The sequence below is a fragment of the Lynx rufus genome, unplaced genomic scaffold (genome assembly GCF_022079265.1).
Source record: "Lynx rufus isolate CCGP_SWC_20201006 ecotype Redwood Valley unplaced genomic scaffold, mLynRuf1.p SCAF_4, whole genome shotgun sequence".
NCBI lineage: Eukaryota > Metazoa > Chordata > Mammalia > Carnivora > Felidae > Lynx > Lynx rufus.
Genome location: NW_025814856.1, coordinates 20,860,230 through 20,876,938, shown reverse-complemented (window position 1 = coordinate 20,876,938; position 16,709 = coordinate 20,860,230). Strand labels below are relative to the sequence as shown.

Below are 16,709 nucleotides of genomic sequence, written 5' to 3'. Positions count from 1 at the left end.
GGGAGAAAAAAAGATAGTAAAGAGATGAGAGGGGTAATAGTGGCGAAGAAAATAGAACAGGGAAGTGAGAGTGAGGGCGGGGGGCAAGGCAAGATGTGCACACCCGGGCATGTAGTGGTGCGGCGAGAGGCGAGTGGTGTAGTTGCGAGAGGCCTCCACGGAGGTGATCTGGGAGCCAAGACAAGAACGAAAAGGAGGAGCCACCCGCTGGTTGGCAAACTGGGAGAAGAGTGTTCCAGACAGAAGTCCAGTGTGAGCCAGGGGTGCTGAGGCAGGATGCAGCTTGGTGTGTGTGATGCATAGAAAGGAGGCCCTGGTGGCGGGCGTTGGAGGGAAGGAGAAGATGAGGCCAGAGGCAGAGCCCTAAGTCATATGGTCCCTTGGCCAGGAGAAGGAGCTGCTGTGGAAAGGCACGGGAAGGATTGGTGTTCGTTTTGTTGTTCTTAAATTTTCTATTGAGATATCGTTTACCTAAAGTAAAATGCACCCATCTTCAGTGTAAAGTTTGGCTTTTGACACATTTATGTGTCATGGAAGTTTTAAGTGGAGCGGAGGATGACATAATTCTGTTAACATTGAGACCTCTACCAGCAGCCGTTTGGAGGGTGGATGGACAGATGGACAAACAAATGGAACGATTAATTGTGTCTTATCACATAAAGCGTAGAGTCACTCTGAGCGGGCCATTTTGTGGCCAAGAGCCGTTGCAGGTGGCCTCTGAAGCTCGCTTCCTCTGCTGGCCTTGCCCCAGGAAAAGGCTAAGGGGCAGGTGTCAAGCGAGAACCGCACAGTCCAGCGCAGGCTCACGCTGGCTCCACCCTGCATGTTTTTCAGCTCCCTAGTGGCATTAGCGGTTGTTTCCGCTCAGACAAGGCCCTTGTTGATTGTATTGGGCAAATCTAGCCTGGTCTGTGCTCTCTGACTGGGCCCAGCTAACTCAGCCTTTTCTCTGCCTGGGGTAAATACCAGTCCTATGATCAAAAGGGCAATGGCACTGACCCACAGGGTGTAATTTTTGAGGGTCACTAGAAAGGTCTCTCTTCAAAGATAGCTTTTGCATCAACCTTTTTTGGTGCCTGAAGTTCCACCATTAAAATGTCTTGATTTTAGAAACAACAGGTGTTGGTGAGGATGTGGAGAAAGGGGAACCCTCATGCACTGTTGGTGGGAATGCAGACTGGTACAGCCACTCTGGAAAACAGTGTGGAGGTTCCTCACAAAGTAAAAAATAGAGCTACCCTACAACCCCGCAATTGCACTATCAGGAATTTATCCAGAGAGTACAAAAACACTAATTCAGAAGGATACATGCACCCTGATGTTGATAGTATTATCTACAAAAGCCAAATTATGGAAACAACCCAAGAGTCCATCAGTGGATGAATGGACAAAAAAGAAGCGTTGCACACACACACACACACACACACACACACACGTGCACACAGTGGAATATTACTCAGCTATAAAAAAAATGAAATCTTGCCATTTGCAACAACATGGATGGTGCTAGAGAGTATAATACTAAGCAAAATAAGTCAGAGAAAGACAAATACCATATAATTTCACTCATGTGGAATTTAAGAAACAAGCAAAGGGAGAAGAATGAGAGAGAGACAAACCAAGAAACTATAGAGGACAAACTGATGGTCACCAGAGGGGAGGTGGATGGGGGGATGGGTTAAGTAGGTGATGGGGATTAAGGAGGGCACTAGTGATGAACACCGGGTGATGTATGGAAGTGTGGAATCACTATATTGTATGCTGAAACTAATAGTATGCTGTTAACTAATGGAATTTAAATTAAAACGTCAAAAAATCGACTCCCATTTTAAAAAACTTAAAAATGTCTTGATTTTGAGTGTGTGAAGCCACCTTTCTGTCTGACACGGATGGTGGTAGTATTTTGATTTGCTTCCCAGTGTAACGGTGAAAGGAAGCAAGGTGCAGGGCAGGTGGGTTAGGAAGGTGGCTTGGGGACTGAGAAGGACCCAGGCCGGCAGCACTCTGTCTTGACCGACAGGCCCAAGCGAGGGGCCGGTGGTTACATAGACCAGGAAGGCTAGAGTGTGCAGGAGTGCTGAAAGGTGCTGAATTCTGGGGTGTCCATCATCCAGCCCGCATAGGCTCTGACCTGCTCCTCCTCCTGGATCACATTCTGGTGACAGGGGTCGTGTCTCGTGGTGTTTCTTGAATCAGCGCCACATCGGTTCTAGTTTTTTCCTGACTCTGATGATAGAAGAAATTCTTCAGTGCCCCGACTTGATTTCCCAGCGCGTCTCCTCTCAGCAGCTGAGAGTAGTGCAAGGTAGGACAGGAACCAGCCCTGTCCAGACAGTGGTCTTCTGAACCTTCGCAGTTAGTTTTGAGCCCCTGTCTTGCCAGGCCTTAAGCATTTCTACACCTCCCCTGGGTCCTGCCCTGCAAGGCGGGAGGACAAGACTGGTGCCTGCACCCCCCACCCCCCACCCCCACCCCGTGCTGCAGCCTGGAGCGTGCCGTGCTGCCCTGCCTGAGTCATGCCTGTCACTGTTCTTGTGTGCTCACCTCAGAGAGCCGCCGCACCTAGAGAATGCTGAGTGATCAACCTTTGGGGCTGATAGAGGCTGACAGACCAGGGAACAGAGCACAGCCTGATGGGGCTTTGTACTGCTCCCTCCTGGGACATATAGGCCAGGAGGAGCTTTGGAACCAGAAGTAACATGTTGTAACAACCCGCAGGCTTGGTTGTATCCCATGGTTACATTTTAGGTAACTTCTCTTAAGTTTCCAAACTTGTTACAGTGATTTGTAACAGAAAAGGAAAGAGAAAGACTCTGGGGATGCACAGGTTATACTCTGATGTGTGCTTTCCTGCTCTCTGCCACTGGGCTTTTTGCCTGAGGACGGACTCTTTCTCCAGCAGTAACGGCACTGCTACTCCCTGCTAAAATGTGCACAGTACTTTCTAAGTACTCTGATATATTGTCTTACTCATACCTGTAAGAAGTGGGTACTATAACTTCTTCTATTTTACAAAGGGGCAGATTAAGGCCCAGAGAGGTTAAACAACTTCCCCTGGCCCCGCAGTAAGTGTTGCAGCAAGATTTTGGACCAAAGGTTGCATCCCCCGCACTAAGCTATTGCCTCTTTTGACTTGAGCATTCTTCCAGTATGTTCTGCTCTGTTTGTTCTGGTTAGTAGTTAAGTGTCTGCTTCCTTCCAGGTACAGGGCCAGGTGCTGAGGTTATAAGCATGAATAAGACAAGGTCCCTACCTGCTTCCTTAATCTAATTGTCTGGTGGGAGAGACAGACAGATCCTCAATATTGCATGGGAAATGCCAGTACAGAGGTATGTGTAGTACGCATAGGAGACTCTGGGGAGCCATGTGGATGGATGCTTAGCTCCGCTGCAAAGCAGGAAAGTCTGAGAGCTGCCAGACCTAAATGTGGAAGGATGCCTAAGCGTTATCTGGGAGAAGAAATGTGAGGGCCCTCCCAAGCCAAAGTGACTGTGTGAGTGACAGCACCAAGGAAGGTGCCACGCCCTGGGGATGGCCCAGTTTGTGAGCCCAAATAGCCTGAGTCGTGTTCCCTGAGGAAGGGGAGGTGGGACACACACTGAAAGGCTTGACCAAGGGGGTGTCATGCTCAGTTCACTCTAGTTCATGTGAGGGCGGGTTTAAGGGAAGAAGACCGGGGTCAGGAGGCCTCCCTGTTGAGGTGATGGAGATGGGCCCTGGTCTCAGGAAGCCTCCTGGGCACCATGGCAATGCCCCTTCTACCCTTATGGCTCATTCATGCGAGAATCTTCATTGCCTTGTATTAGGCTTCCTCGAGACAGTGGAGATGTGGGTTTGCAGTCAGAGGGCCATGCATGTAGACAGACCTTGCCTGTGCCATTTTTGGCCTTACCCGTAAAATAAGAATGATACCTTTCAGGGTTGTCATAAAGGTTAGAAATAATGATGTGTAAAGTACCTGTCATAAGTAGCCAGTGATGGTGGCCACAGCTGCAGATGCTTTTCTCCCCACATTGACCCTCTTAAGTAGACAGTTGAGGAAACTGAGACCCAGAAAAGTGACTTGCTTAAAATGACAACATTTTTCATAAAGCAGGGACTAGATTTCAAGGCAACCCCAACTTGGCTGCCTTTAGTTCCTTGCTGTAAGAATCAGTGGGCCCTTCGTTTCTCCTTGAAAAGTAATCACCCTGTGTTTAACACTCTCCTAGGCTAGGACTTAGTCCTGTGGTCACCGCCAGCTGCAAGGTCATTCCCCCAGCTGGGAATGTGGTCTGTCAGCTGTGTAGCTGAAGCCTTAGGAAGGAAGGGAGGAAGGGGGTATGTAGGTTTTGGGGAGGCAACCAGCAGTCTGCCTCAGTGACTTTCTGGGACTTTGTCCTGCCCTAAAGGAACTGGTACCTCTGGGGTTTTCCTACCACTGCGGGCATTAGGAGGTTTGGAATAGGGCTTGGCTGTTTATAATCTAGGGAAAGTGTGGAAACATTTTCCTTGATTGCTGGTTCTGCTAGTGAGAGTGGATTTGCTCACCACCACCCAGAACAGTTTCTTTCCTTTCTGAGCACTGGGGTACTGGGCTTACTGAACCAGCAAAGTGTGGCTTGAGGTCTCTGGCCCAGCCAGGGCCAGTTGGAGGAAGAGGTTGGCTCAGGTGGCTTGTACTTCATCCCAGGTCCACTAGTAACTATGCGGTGATCCTGGAGGGATCACCCCTTCCCCTCCATTTTCTCCGCTCTTTACACTGGAGGTGTTGGACCCTCAAAGACCCTTCTGACTCTGACTGAGAGCCCAAACTGCCTACTTTATGAACCAGTCCCTTGCTGGCATTAATGGCAGCTGTTTTGCTGCAGACTTGCTGTTGAGTGGGGCCTGGGGCTATTTGCCATTCGCCGTGGTGAACAGTCTGTTGCCCTCGATGGAAGCCTGTCTTGGATGGGACACTGACCTGTGGTACACCTTGAAAAAAGAGGCCATCACGTCCAGGTCAGCAGTGTGTCAGTGGACAGAAAGCTCCAAAAGTGCGAGGGATTTTTTTTGGCTCCAGCCCATTGGAAGAAAGCAAGAAAAGAAAGAAGAAAGCAAGAAAGCACATCAACTTCTGGCATGAGCTCATGGTCTCTGGAGCTTCCCGTGGGGTGGGAAGCCTTCTCACATCCCTAGACCCATGATGTCATGAAAGGACCTGTGGTTTCCTGGCCCCATGGAAGAGCATGCGTCTGTGATTCCCTGTAGCATGTGGGGCAGAGCCATCCAAGTTGTCTTCTGTTGTGTCACATTTTGAAATAGAAGCTAATGTGGCCACAGTGTGGTCTGTGATCACCCCCCTGCTTTAAGATTATGCTTTGGGCGCAAGAACATGAACGTTCCACACATTTATATTCCGTATGTAATTGGATTGCCTCCGTGGATTTTCACAGCAGAGGGTAGCGCTGTGCCAAGAGCACTGCCGGGTTCAGGAGTCTCTTCCTGTGCTGTATCCACAGGGCGGGGTGGCAGTCTTCTCTCCACGTGCTGGTTTGGGAAATGTCCTCAGATCAGGAGAGGTGCAGCGGACTGCCACTACCCAGTAACTGAGTCTGCAAAGTCCCTGTTAACCCCACCTCCATTCGACCATAAACCTTTCTTTCTCTCCACCTGGTAGCTAAGCAGCTTCTTACTGTCTCTTCCATTCCTGGCAACTCTGCTTCTCTCAGGCTGTGCCCGACATTGACCGAATGGCTCTCTTAATTGTGTGGTTTAATTTCAAAACAGTTGTGCTTTTTATGACTCAGTTTCTAAATAGGACTACATGGTAATTGTTCCCCTTCCAAACCCCGTGATTTTTTTCAAAGGTTTTATTTTTAAGCAATCTCCAATACCCAACATGGGGCTCAAACTCAGAACCCCCGAGATCAAGAGTCACATGCTCCACCAACTGAGCCAGCCGGGTGCCCCCGTCAAGCCCTGTGATTTTTAACACCACCTCTTATGTCTTCCTCCTTGTGACATGAAAGAAAACACCTGTATGTGAATCTCAGCTGTCCTCTGTCATGCAGCAAGGCTATGGGAGCACCACCGGCAAGGCTCTGAAAGGGAGAGCGAAGTGGGGTACGCAGAACTTCTACAAGAGTGATCGCTGTGCCTTGCCCCCTCAAGGGAGGGCGTGAGCCGAGAGCACGTGTGAGAGAAGGGGCCAGGTGGGGGCCTTGCCAGCCCCACCGGAGGTGCTGGGCAGCAGCGAGCCCTGCGGGCATCTGGGCACCCACATGACCCGGTTAGTACACGCTGAAGCCATGCGGAGGAGGCAGCCTGTCCGGTGATCAGATTGGCAAGGTTTGCTCCTGCTCCCTGCCGGCGGGGATGTGGGGAAACGGGCAGTCGTGGGAATTGCCACACCCCCTGGGGAGCAGTGTGACAGAATCAGCTGCATGTACGCGACCTTTGACGCGGCGAGTCCGCCACTAGACATTCACCCACACGGGCATGGCCGGTACGTGGCAAGGACATTCACTGCGTGGTGCACGGCCACACCATGGCAGACCACAGAGCCTCTGACAAAAGAGGCAGAGCTGCGTGTACAGGAGGTGAAATTTCAATGAGAGCAGCAAGGTCCCACAGTGTGTAAAGTATGTGGGTGTCTGTCTGTCTCTGAAAAGAGACATCTGTCCATCTTTGGTCTCATGTGGCATGTCTCTGGAAGGCTGTGCAAGATCTGGGTGACAGTGGTTGGCTCTGAGAAGGGAAACATGGCCTGGGATTTCAGACAGAAGGGAGACTTCTCACTGAGTGTGTTTGTACTCTTCAGATTTTTTTTTTAGGAGAAAAAAAAAATGCCTTTATTAGTTTACTAGAGGTGCCATACAAATAATCACAAACTTCTTCGCTTAACACAACCGAAGTTCTCTCCTTTCTGGAAGCTCAAAGCCCAGAATCAAGCTGTTGGCAGGGCCACACTCCCTCCAGTGAGTCTGGGGGTGAATCCTTCCCCATCTCCTCCTCTTCAGGGGTTCCTCTTCAGGGGTGTGGCTGCAACGCTCCAGCCTCTGCCTTTGCCTTTACAAGGCCTTCTCCTTTCCCCTTGCCTTCTACTGTCTCTCAAGGACACTGGTAATTAGATTTAGGGCCCACCTCATTTATCCAGGATGATCTTATCTCAAGTTCTGTATCCTAATCACCCGTAACGACCCTTTTTCCAAATAAGGTCACATTCACAGGTATGGGTGGGGGGTCAGGATTTGGACATCTTTTTGGAGACAACTATTCAACCCACTACGATTGTGAGCCAGATTTATAGGGGAAAGCTCACCTATATGCTGTTTACGGTAGACCCACCTTAAATATAATGTTGAAAAAAAAAGACATTAAAAAGGATATACCATCCAAATATTAGCCAAAAGAATGTACTATGAAGTTTGTATATGTTCATCTCTTCCAAAAGATGTATTTTAATTCAAAAATGGGTAAGAGGGGCACCTGGGCAGCTCAGTAGTTTGCACATCTGACTCTTGGATTTCGGCCTAGGTTACAATCTAGGCACCTATCAGGCTCGCACTGAGAGTCTGCTTAAGATTCTCTCTCCCTCTCCCTCGCCGTCCCATCCTCTCTCTCCCCCTCCCTCTCCCGCCTTCCCTCTGCCCCTATCCCATGTGCAGGCACACGTGCTCTCTCCCAAATTAAAAAAATGTGTAAGATTAAGAAAGAAGGGAGCGGTGTTTCAGGCAAGTCAACAGTGATGTGCACTGTTACGGATGGAAAGTTGCCTGAGGGCAGGGACCCGGCTGTATTATCCAGTGATATGTCCCGGGCACAGTTGGTGCTCAGTGTAGCGGAGGGAAGCACAGGTGGGTGGGGTGGTCAGAGAGCCAGGGGCAGGGAGCCCTGTTAGGAGGCAGTCTGCTTAGCACAGGAAAGCAGTCATGAGGCCCCGACTACTTTGGTGGTAGAAATGGGGAAAAGGACACATCCAGAAGACTTGAGTTGCACAATTGTCAGGGGCGATTGACAGTTGAGTCGGAGAGGAAGGTAAGGAGTCACCAAGCAGAGGATGCATCCATTCTGTGAAGCCAGGGAGCGAGGGCTGGCGGGGGGAGGAGGCTGGAGAGCCCTCACCTTGGAAATCCTGGTTAGAAGGGGAGCCTGTGGAGGGAGGACAGACCATGGAGAGGCAGAAGAGAGAGACAGAAGACCACTCAGAGCACTGGGGAGTCAGCCCAGGGAGGATAACAGGGTTGGGGAACCCTGGGACCCTCCTAGCATTTAGGCCCCTGTAGAGAGGTCATGTTGCAGATGGCAGACCCAAGGTCGCATGCTTCTCAGGGACCCAGAGACTAAGACGAGGTGGTTCAGCCCCAGGCCTGAGGTGAGTAGACACTGAGAGGAGGAATGGGAAAGCAGAGCCAGGGCAAGGACCCCTGAGTGCAGATCGCTTTCCTGAGCATGTGTCTGTGCCAGCATCTTCCACCTGTTTGTTCTCATGTAATCCTGACACCAACCTGGCAGCCCCCCCCCCCTTTTTTTTACACACAGACAGAACTCCAAGCCATATCTGTCTGACTCTTGGCCACTACTCCTTTTCAGAGGTGACAGGACCCCATGCCTGTCTTCAGGACACGTGTGCATAAATGCAGAGCACCTGCTTAGGGCCCCACCACAGCCTGGAGGTGGTGGTGCACAGTGTTGTCAAAGGAGTGGAATGGGGTCTGTGTGCCAGGTTTCAGGGACCGCTGAGTACTGCACACCCCGACAGTCCCTCTCCTGTCCCTGCTCCACCCCCCACTCTGCTCCTTCCTTTTCCTACTGGGGGCTCTTTGAGGCTGTCAGCCTGAGATTCTGGTGTCCCGCCTTCAAGGACCTGACCTACCCTGGAGTTGTGCTGTCCTTCCCAGCCTCTTGCCCCAGGCTGTGCGGTGAGTGTTAGGGTGGCTTGTGCTGTGCTTTGGCTTCTGTCCCCATCTCAGTTCTCTGCATCCTATAGAAGCACCAATAATTGAGCAAAACTCATCTGTCCTGTGGCCCTGCCTGAACCACTCTCTGCTCAAGCCTTGTTGTTCGTGGCTTCCCAGGGAGCGGCTTCCAGGCTCCTGCAGGGAACGGGTGTGTTTCCATGGGACTGGTGCCTGGCTCACGGTCCATGAGGGACTCGGGAGCAGCTCATTTCTTTTTTTTTTTTTTAATTTTTTTTTCAACGTTTTTATTTATTTTTGGGACAGAGAGAGACAGAGCATGAACGGGGGAAGGGCAGAGAGAGAGGGAGACACAGAATCGGAAACAGGCTCCAGGCTCCGAGCCATCAGCCCAGAGCCCGACGCGGGGCTCGAACTCACGGACCGCGAGATCGTGACCTGGCTGAAGTCGGACGCTTAACCGACTGCGCCACCCAGGCGCCCCAAGGGAGCAGCTCATTTCTTGTGCACAGAAGTCTCGTGTCTTCCAGGTTCCTACAAACCCCCCCAATACCCCCCCTCCCCGCCCAACCACCACCAGCAAAACAAAACCAGAAATGGGCAGAACTGTGTCAGCCCCCAGCATACCCGCATCCACATTGTCGGCAAATCCTGTAGGTTCACTGCGGAAGGTACCCTGCGGCTCCCACCTCTGGTCGCGCTCTCCTCCACCACCCAGGCCGAGCACCCAGTCACCCAGGGTTATTGTAGTGGCCTAATCTGCCTCTCCGCTCCTGCCTTGGTGCCCTCAGGCCGCTCTCAGCACAGCAACAGTAGACCACAGCCCCCTGCCCTTGGCCACCCCCAGGTCACCCTGGCCACGAGGCCTGGGCTATCTGACCTCATGCCCAGCCCTCCACCTGAGGGCTCTTCCGCAGACACCTATGACTCACCCCTGCCTTTCTTTGGACATTGGCTCACCTTCCAGACCTCCTGATCTGCAATCTGCCAACCCATTTCCAGCCCACTGTCCTTTCCCGCTTTGGTGTCAAGTCGCCATCCTGCCACTCTCCACATATCCTCTCCCCTCTCCCTGCCCGGAGAATGCGAGAAGTGCAAGAATTGTGTCTATTTCGTCTGCTGCTGAATGGGGCCTGTCACACCGCAGGCCCCGCAGTACAGCATGACTGTGTGGCAGAGCAGCTTCCAGAGTTTTCCTGCCACATTAGATCTGGAGGAGTTCTTTTAATGTTTCTTCTGCCTTTAATTAAAAAAATAAAAAGATTTTAGACTCTGAAATGTTCTAGGGGGGAGGGGATGGCAGATGGAGAGGAAGAAGGCAGGAGTCACACTGCTCTGTTCTGGAGAATCACGAGTGGGTTCTGAATTCTGTCTGAGGTGCTCCTACGTGAGGCTGCACCCCTACCTGCGAGCATGATCAGCACGCACACACATTCTTCTCTCTTCTTGTCCCATAGGCCCCCATGACCCACACCACGTCTCCCCATGTCCCGCTTTGCTGTATTAGCACAGGTGTCTGAAGGGTTTATTTTTAATTCATTGAAATAAAAACAATGTGAGATTAGAAGAATGTTTTAAACCATTCAGAATGATGTAGAAAGTCTACTCCCCTGATCTATAATTCCTTTCACCAAAGGCAGCTCTTGTTAATAGCCATGTACCCTTCTAGGGAAAAAACACATGCATAACACCAACATAAATATATATCCTTTAAAAATGGATATGAACAGGAGTGCCTGGGTGGCTCAGTTGGTTAAACATCTAACGTTGGCTCAGGTCATGGTCTCGCAGTTCACGAGTTCAAGCCCCATGTCAGGCTCTGTGCTAACAGCTCAGAGCCTGGAGCCTGCTTCGGATTCTGTGTCTCCCTCTCTCTCTGCCCCTCCCCCTCTTCTTTCTCTCTGTCTCTCTCAAAAATAAGTAAACATTAAGAACATTTTTTTAATTAAAAAAAATGGGTATAAACATGGGCACGTGGCTGGCTCAGTAGAGCATGCAACTCTTGATCTCGGGTTTTGAGTTCAAGCCCCACATTGGGTGTAAGGATTACTTAAAATCTTTAGGGATACCTAAGTGGCTCAATCAGTTGAGCATCTGACTCCTGATTTCGGCTCAGGTCATGTTCTTAGGTTTTGTGAGATCAAGTCCCACATCAGGCTCTATGCTGATGGCATAGAGCCTGGTTGGGATTCTCTCTCTCTCTCTCTCTCTCTCTCTCTCTCTCAAAAATAAAGAAAAAAAAAAGCTACCCTCTTAAAATAAAAAAATCTTTTTTAAAGGCTAAAAAAATAAAAAGGGTATGAACAGAATGATGGTAGGATATTTTTCTGCAATTTATTAATATAATTTGGAAATCTTTCCACATGAGTCCGTGCAGATTACCTTGTTGTTTTCAGTGACAGCCTAATGTTGCGTAGTACCGTGACGTATATACCCAGCCGCACACTGGCAAACATTGGTGTCTTTCCGGGTACTTGTTAGGACAATATTACAGTGAAGATCCCTGTATATCTTGGCACATGTTGTGCCTGTAGAACACACATCTGGCAGTGCATTGAAGGTTAAAGGGGTCTGGGCACTTAAAATTTTGATTGATATTGCCAGATGAAATGGTTGTCCTGGTGTATACTTTTACAGTATGTTTTCCTCTCAACTTTTTATTTCAAAATGCTGGGGCGCCTGGGTGGCTCAGTCAGTCAAGCATCTGAATTCGGCTCAACTCATGATCTCACGGTTCGTTTGAGCCCCGCTTTAGGCTCTGTGCTGTCAGCATGGAGCCTGCTTCAGATCCTCTGTCTCCCTTTCTCTCTGCCCCTCCCCTGTTCATTCCTTCTCTTTCTCTCTTTCTCAAATAAGCATAAAACAATTGTTTTTGAATGTTCAACCTACAGAAAAATCTAAATAGTAATTTAGTGAATACTCAAATAGCCTTCCTCTGGGTTCTCCAACTACTGTGTTGCCACACGTGTTAGTGTGCTAGGGCTGCCATAAAGTACCACAGACTGGAGGGCTTGGACACCAGAAATTTCTCTTCTCACAGGTCTGGAGGCTGGAGGTGCCAGGTCAAGATGTGGGCGGGATCGGATTCTTCCAAGTCCTTTCTCCCTGGCTCGCAGATGGCACCTCACAGGATCGCCCCTCAGTCTGTGTGGGTCCTAATCTCTCTGTAAAAGGACACCAGTCATGTTGGAATAGGACCCACCCGTATTACCTCCTTTTACCTTAATTCCCTCTTTTAAGACTTTCTCTCTAACTACAGCCACATTCTGAGGTACTGGGGGTTAGGAACTCCCCCAGCGTGAATTCAGGGAGTGAGGATACAATTTTTCCCATGACACCACATTTACCTCCGTTCGTATGTTATGTGTCATATTAATATAAATAATAGGTTTATTACATAATTACTGAGATTGTATTTATTACAATGTGTTATAATTACACCCTGTGTAATATGTAGTTACTTTATATGATTATATAAGGTGTAATTTTTTCCCTAAACTAACTGCCAGTGAGTTGCAGCCATCCTGGTACTTGAGCATGTGTCTCCTCAGAATGAGAAGGTGCTGCCCCTCAGGACATGTTTATTTTATACTGATGAGGACAGAGGCCCCTGAGGCAGAAGCACAAACGCCCATGAAGTGGCCCTGGTCCTGACTGGGGGCTTTCCCTCCAGATTGTTTTCTCCTGGCCCAGTTTCCTCTGCGTCTCCATCCCCCAGCACCCAGGCCCTCAGTGAGACTTGGGTACTTGTGGGGAGGAGACCCCTGCCTTTGAGAACCTTTTGGGCCAGCAGAACCTCCTGGCCCCACCTCCAGATTCTTTGATGTTGTTGACATTTGGGGATCTGTGATGTATCAGCAGAGTGACAGATGTCCTTACAGTTCCTCCTGCTTGTTGGTCTATCAAAATGTCTCTCTGAACACCATACCTGTTTTGTTTCTGTGTACAGGTAGTCCTTGCGTTGCAGACTGCAGACTGCCTGTTTTCATTTAAAGTAGCAGGGTCGGTTGATTCGGGCACCAAGCTCTCCCTCCCTGTGTCCTCCTCCTGCATGCTCATTGGCAACTCGGAGCTCTGCTGTTGGCTTTCACCCACTGCCTTAGTAACGAGGACCCTCCATAGGCTTGCATTGTGGTGTTTCTTCCTTGGTACTTTTGTGAGGGGCGACATCACACATGTAGCACTTTCGGTGTTTGTGTCAGGGGATAGACCCGTGGAGACAGTCTGCAGACCCAAGGTGAAAGTGCCAGTTTGGGCGGTCCTTTGCCTTTTGAGGTCGACCTGCTGGTGAAGGAGCGCCCCACCCCGCTGGCTGTTCTGTAGCCAGGAGCACCCCCACCTGGTGCTAGGGCTCAGCCAGCATTTTCTCCAGCCCCAGAAACCCACCATCTACATGATTCAGAACCATGTTTCTAAAACACGATCCCAACTATGTCTTTGACTCTGCTTAGCACTCTGCCCTGGCTTTTCCTTCCCTATGAATTCATTCCAGGTTCCTTAGCCTGGCATTCAAGACCCTCCGTCATGTGGCTTCTGCTCCATTTGTCTGCCGTGTTATGTCCCTGCACCTATGAGCTCATGGTGTGTGCTCTGTCCCCTCCCTGGTCCATTCGCTCAACTTTGCTAACCTTCAGGACCTGGGTTGGCCGCCTCGCACCAGTGAAGTGTCTCCTGACCAAGGCCCTCCCAGGCAGGCAAACGTGGTCATCCTTCCCTCATGCCCTCACTCTGCCTCAGACATACCTCTTCTCTAGCACTTGCCTCACTATATGGTTGCGTGCCTGCCCTCCTGCTGGACAGCTGCCTTCGCCTTTGTCTCAGTGCCTGGCTAGTGGCCCAGCCACTAGATGGGTGGATGAATGGATTTGTCATCATGTAGAGCAAATTCTGAAGTTGGAGGTAGCTGCATTCCACTTTGTGGTTTCCAGGCCCTGAGAGAACCTCATCACAAAAGAGAAGAAAACACAGTTTCCCACACATTGTGAGGAGTCTTTCTTCATAAGTGTCCAGTTCTGAAGAGTCTGTACTGGTCAGCAGCCAGTGCAGGGCCTGGGGCCTCTGTGACCTTCACAGCTTATTGTGCATTGGCACATGTTAAAAGAACAAGTACCTTAACTTAGTAGTGTCAACCCCGAGTGTACTGATAACCCCACTTGTTGAATGCATTTTGCTTCGTTGTCGCTGTGGAAAGCCGCTGAATGGTGTGTGTTTTCTTCCAGTCAAGCGCTTCAGAGAGCCAAAGCATGAGAGACGGCCGTGGAGGATATGGTGCGTATTTAAATATTAACACCTTCCTAGAATGCCATGGGCTATTTGGGGTTTATTTGCAGGGAGGGCAGGGGGCAATGTGAGCATTTCTCCAGAACATAAAGTGTTAGGATCCCTTAGTTGAATCAATCATTAGGAACTACGAATAATATGAAAGACTTCTATTTCTCCAGATAACATTGAGCTTTGCCTTTATTCTATCATCACACCACTGGCCAGTTTTAGAAAACGGAGGATCAGACAGATATATCACTGTGTGCTGCAAGTCCCTTTAATTATGTCTCCCTGGTGTTAGATTGTGATAAATCCTCAGATTCTGTAGTCTGTGTGTGTGAGCAGAACATTATCTATATTTGGAGATTACTCAGATATACCATGTATATGCTTCTCTCCCCAAAACTAGTCTTTCCTAGTCCTAGGATGACCCTGTGGTAGCAGTTTTTCCTTCATAAAAGGAGGGTAAAGCTTCAGACACGGCTTCCAAAGACAAAACTCCAGAAAATAAGGTGACAGCCAGCTCTTCGGAACAACATGTCCACAAGAAGCTGACTTTCTTGGGCTGTGTTAGGCTTGCAGGTGTGCTAACAAAATAGCCATTTTCCCCTCCGGAGAAGACGTCAGATAAATCACTGTGATAAAGGCCCTTTACAACATTTTAAGCATCTCCTTATTGATCTGCAGTGCATTATTTGTGAATGTTGATCATTCTTGTTTTTATTTTCCCTGGTCGGTTTCTCTTGAATCTGGGTATCTAGCTTGGGCTGGGGGACCTGGAGAGGGTCTGGAGCTGGGGCACTCTGTGGGGCACACATTGTCCTTTGGAGGGGGACTTCTACTTTGCCATTATTTCAGGAAATGATTTTCAAGCTTCAGTCATGGGGTTGGTCTGGATAATCTCCAAAGTCCATTCAGCCTTAAGACCCCAAGGCTGATGGTCCGTGCCTGTGTGCCCCTCACCACCCCCTTCAGTGGCCTAGCCCAACCCTGGATGCCCAGCCTGGGAGACCAGGAGATTGACTGCAATCCAAAGACTACCTGTGGTTTCCAGGTGTTCGTGGCAGGGGAGAAACTAAAGACCCCTCATGGATGGGGCAACATGGTGTCTCCAGAACGAACACCCTGCCATCTAGCCCAAGAGTTGACAAACTACAGCCCACAGGCCCAATCTGGCACGCTGTCCATTTTCATAAAGGGTTGCAAGAATGGCGGGCTCTACGGCTGCTCTCACACTGCAGTGGCGGGAGGGTGACCAGTTGCTGCAAACAGTGGCCTGCAAAGCCTAAAATATTTACTCTCTGGCCCTTTACAGAAAATATCTGTCCACCCCAGGCTAGCCCAGGGCATAAATGGCAGCAGCCAGAAGTCGTTAGAGTTTGAGCTACAGTGCTAGATTTGGGCGTCTTGTTAGTCTTGCACAGCATTTAGCTCTGAGTGAGGTTGAATGGGAGCTCTTTAAAACAGAGGCACCTTGGACTTCATCGCAAAGCTATGGTAGAGCATTTTGAAATAACAAAAAATGAAAAAGTAAACACACCTAATTTAAATACATGTTTAAACATGTGTTATACATCAGTGGCCTTTTAGGGGTTTATACAGTGTTTATGATGTTATAACATCAGTGGCCTTTTAGTGTTATTGAAGGGTTCAAAAGGTAGCCGAGATGCCAAGCCTGAGTTAGTGCTGATGCCGGGGGAAGAGGTGACTAGTAATGGGGAAGTTGAGATCTCCCTGCTAGCTTTCTTCCTGTTTCAGACTTCTCATTTCCCCTAAATTGGATATTACCCTCCTGTTGGGGTGATAACAAATGCTGATCCTATTTTGTGCAGGTTTTTAGACACTTCCAAACAAGCCATAGGAATGCTGTTCATCCACTTTGCAAATGTGTACCTAGCAGATCTCACTGAAGAGGACCCTTGTTCACTGTAAGTGGCTGATATTCCAGTACAAACATCACCCACCCGTCCACTGAAATTGTAAGCTGGTCTTGCTTTCTGCCACCAGTCATGTTCCCTCTAGCTTGGGGAGGGAGTAACCCCCCATAGTGCTCTGTGTTCCCCCAAATGACCATATTCTGTGTGCTGCCTGTGGTTGCTCTAACACAGCTGTCAGTTGACCATTAGGGCTTTGCCTGCTTACGGTTGCCCTGCGCATTGGCTTTCTGCTCATCAGAACTCTGGTCCTTGGTGTTCTGGTACTTTTATGCCTCCTGGCAGGGAGCAGTCCCTGGCAGGACGGCATCGTGCCCTGAAGGAGTATCTCTGCTGGAACTGGACACACAAGGGCTCCTCTGTGATGCCACCTGCTTAGGGTCAAAGCCATTGTTGACCATCATTGACCTCTTTGACCTGAAGGCCACAGGTTGTTCCAGCACATCCCTGCAGTGTGCCTTCCACACAGTCCCCCACCCTAAGAAATCTGACTGAATCCCCAATTGTGCCTCTCCTGGCAGATGGAGTGGAAAAGGCGGCTCACCTGCCCTATCCTGGCTCCATCTCCTACCTTCCTGGCTCAGACTTGCTCCAGCCAGTGCTGTGCTGGTGGCCCTGAACCCCACCAGCT

At 49.7% G+C, this 16,709-nt stretch overlaps 1 protein-coding gene across 1 annotated transcript in view; it reads left to right on the top strand.

Annotated features, from left to right (window-relative positions):
- Window positions 1-16,709, top strand: part of STIMATE (STIM activating enhancer) — a 50,402-nt gene that overhangs the window by 21,609 nt on the left and 12,084 nt on the right. Inside the window, exons 2-3 of the mRNA XM_047095464.1 lie at window positions 14,102-14,150; window positions 15,977-16,072. Coding sequence (XP_046951420.1) covers window positions 14,102-14,150; window positions 15,977-16,072 — 145 coding nt within the window. The remainder of the gene's footprint in view (window positions 1-14,101; window positions 14,151-15,976; window positions 16,073-16,709) is intronic.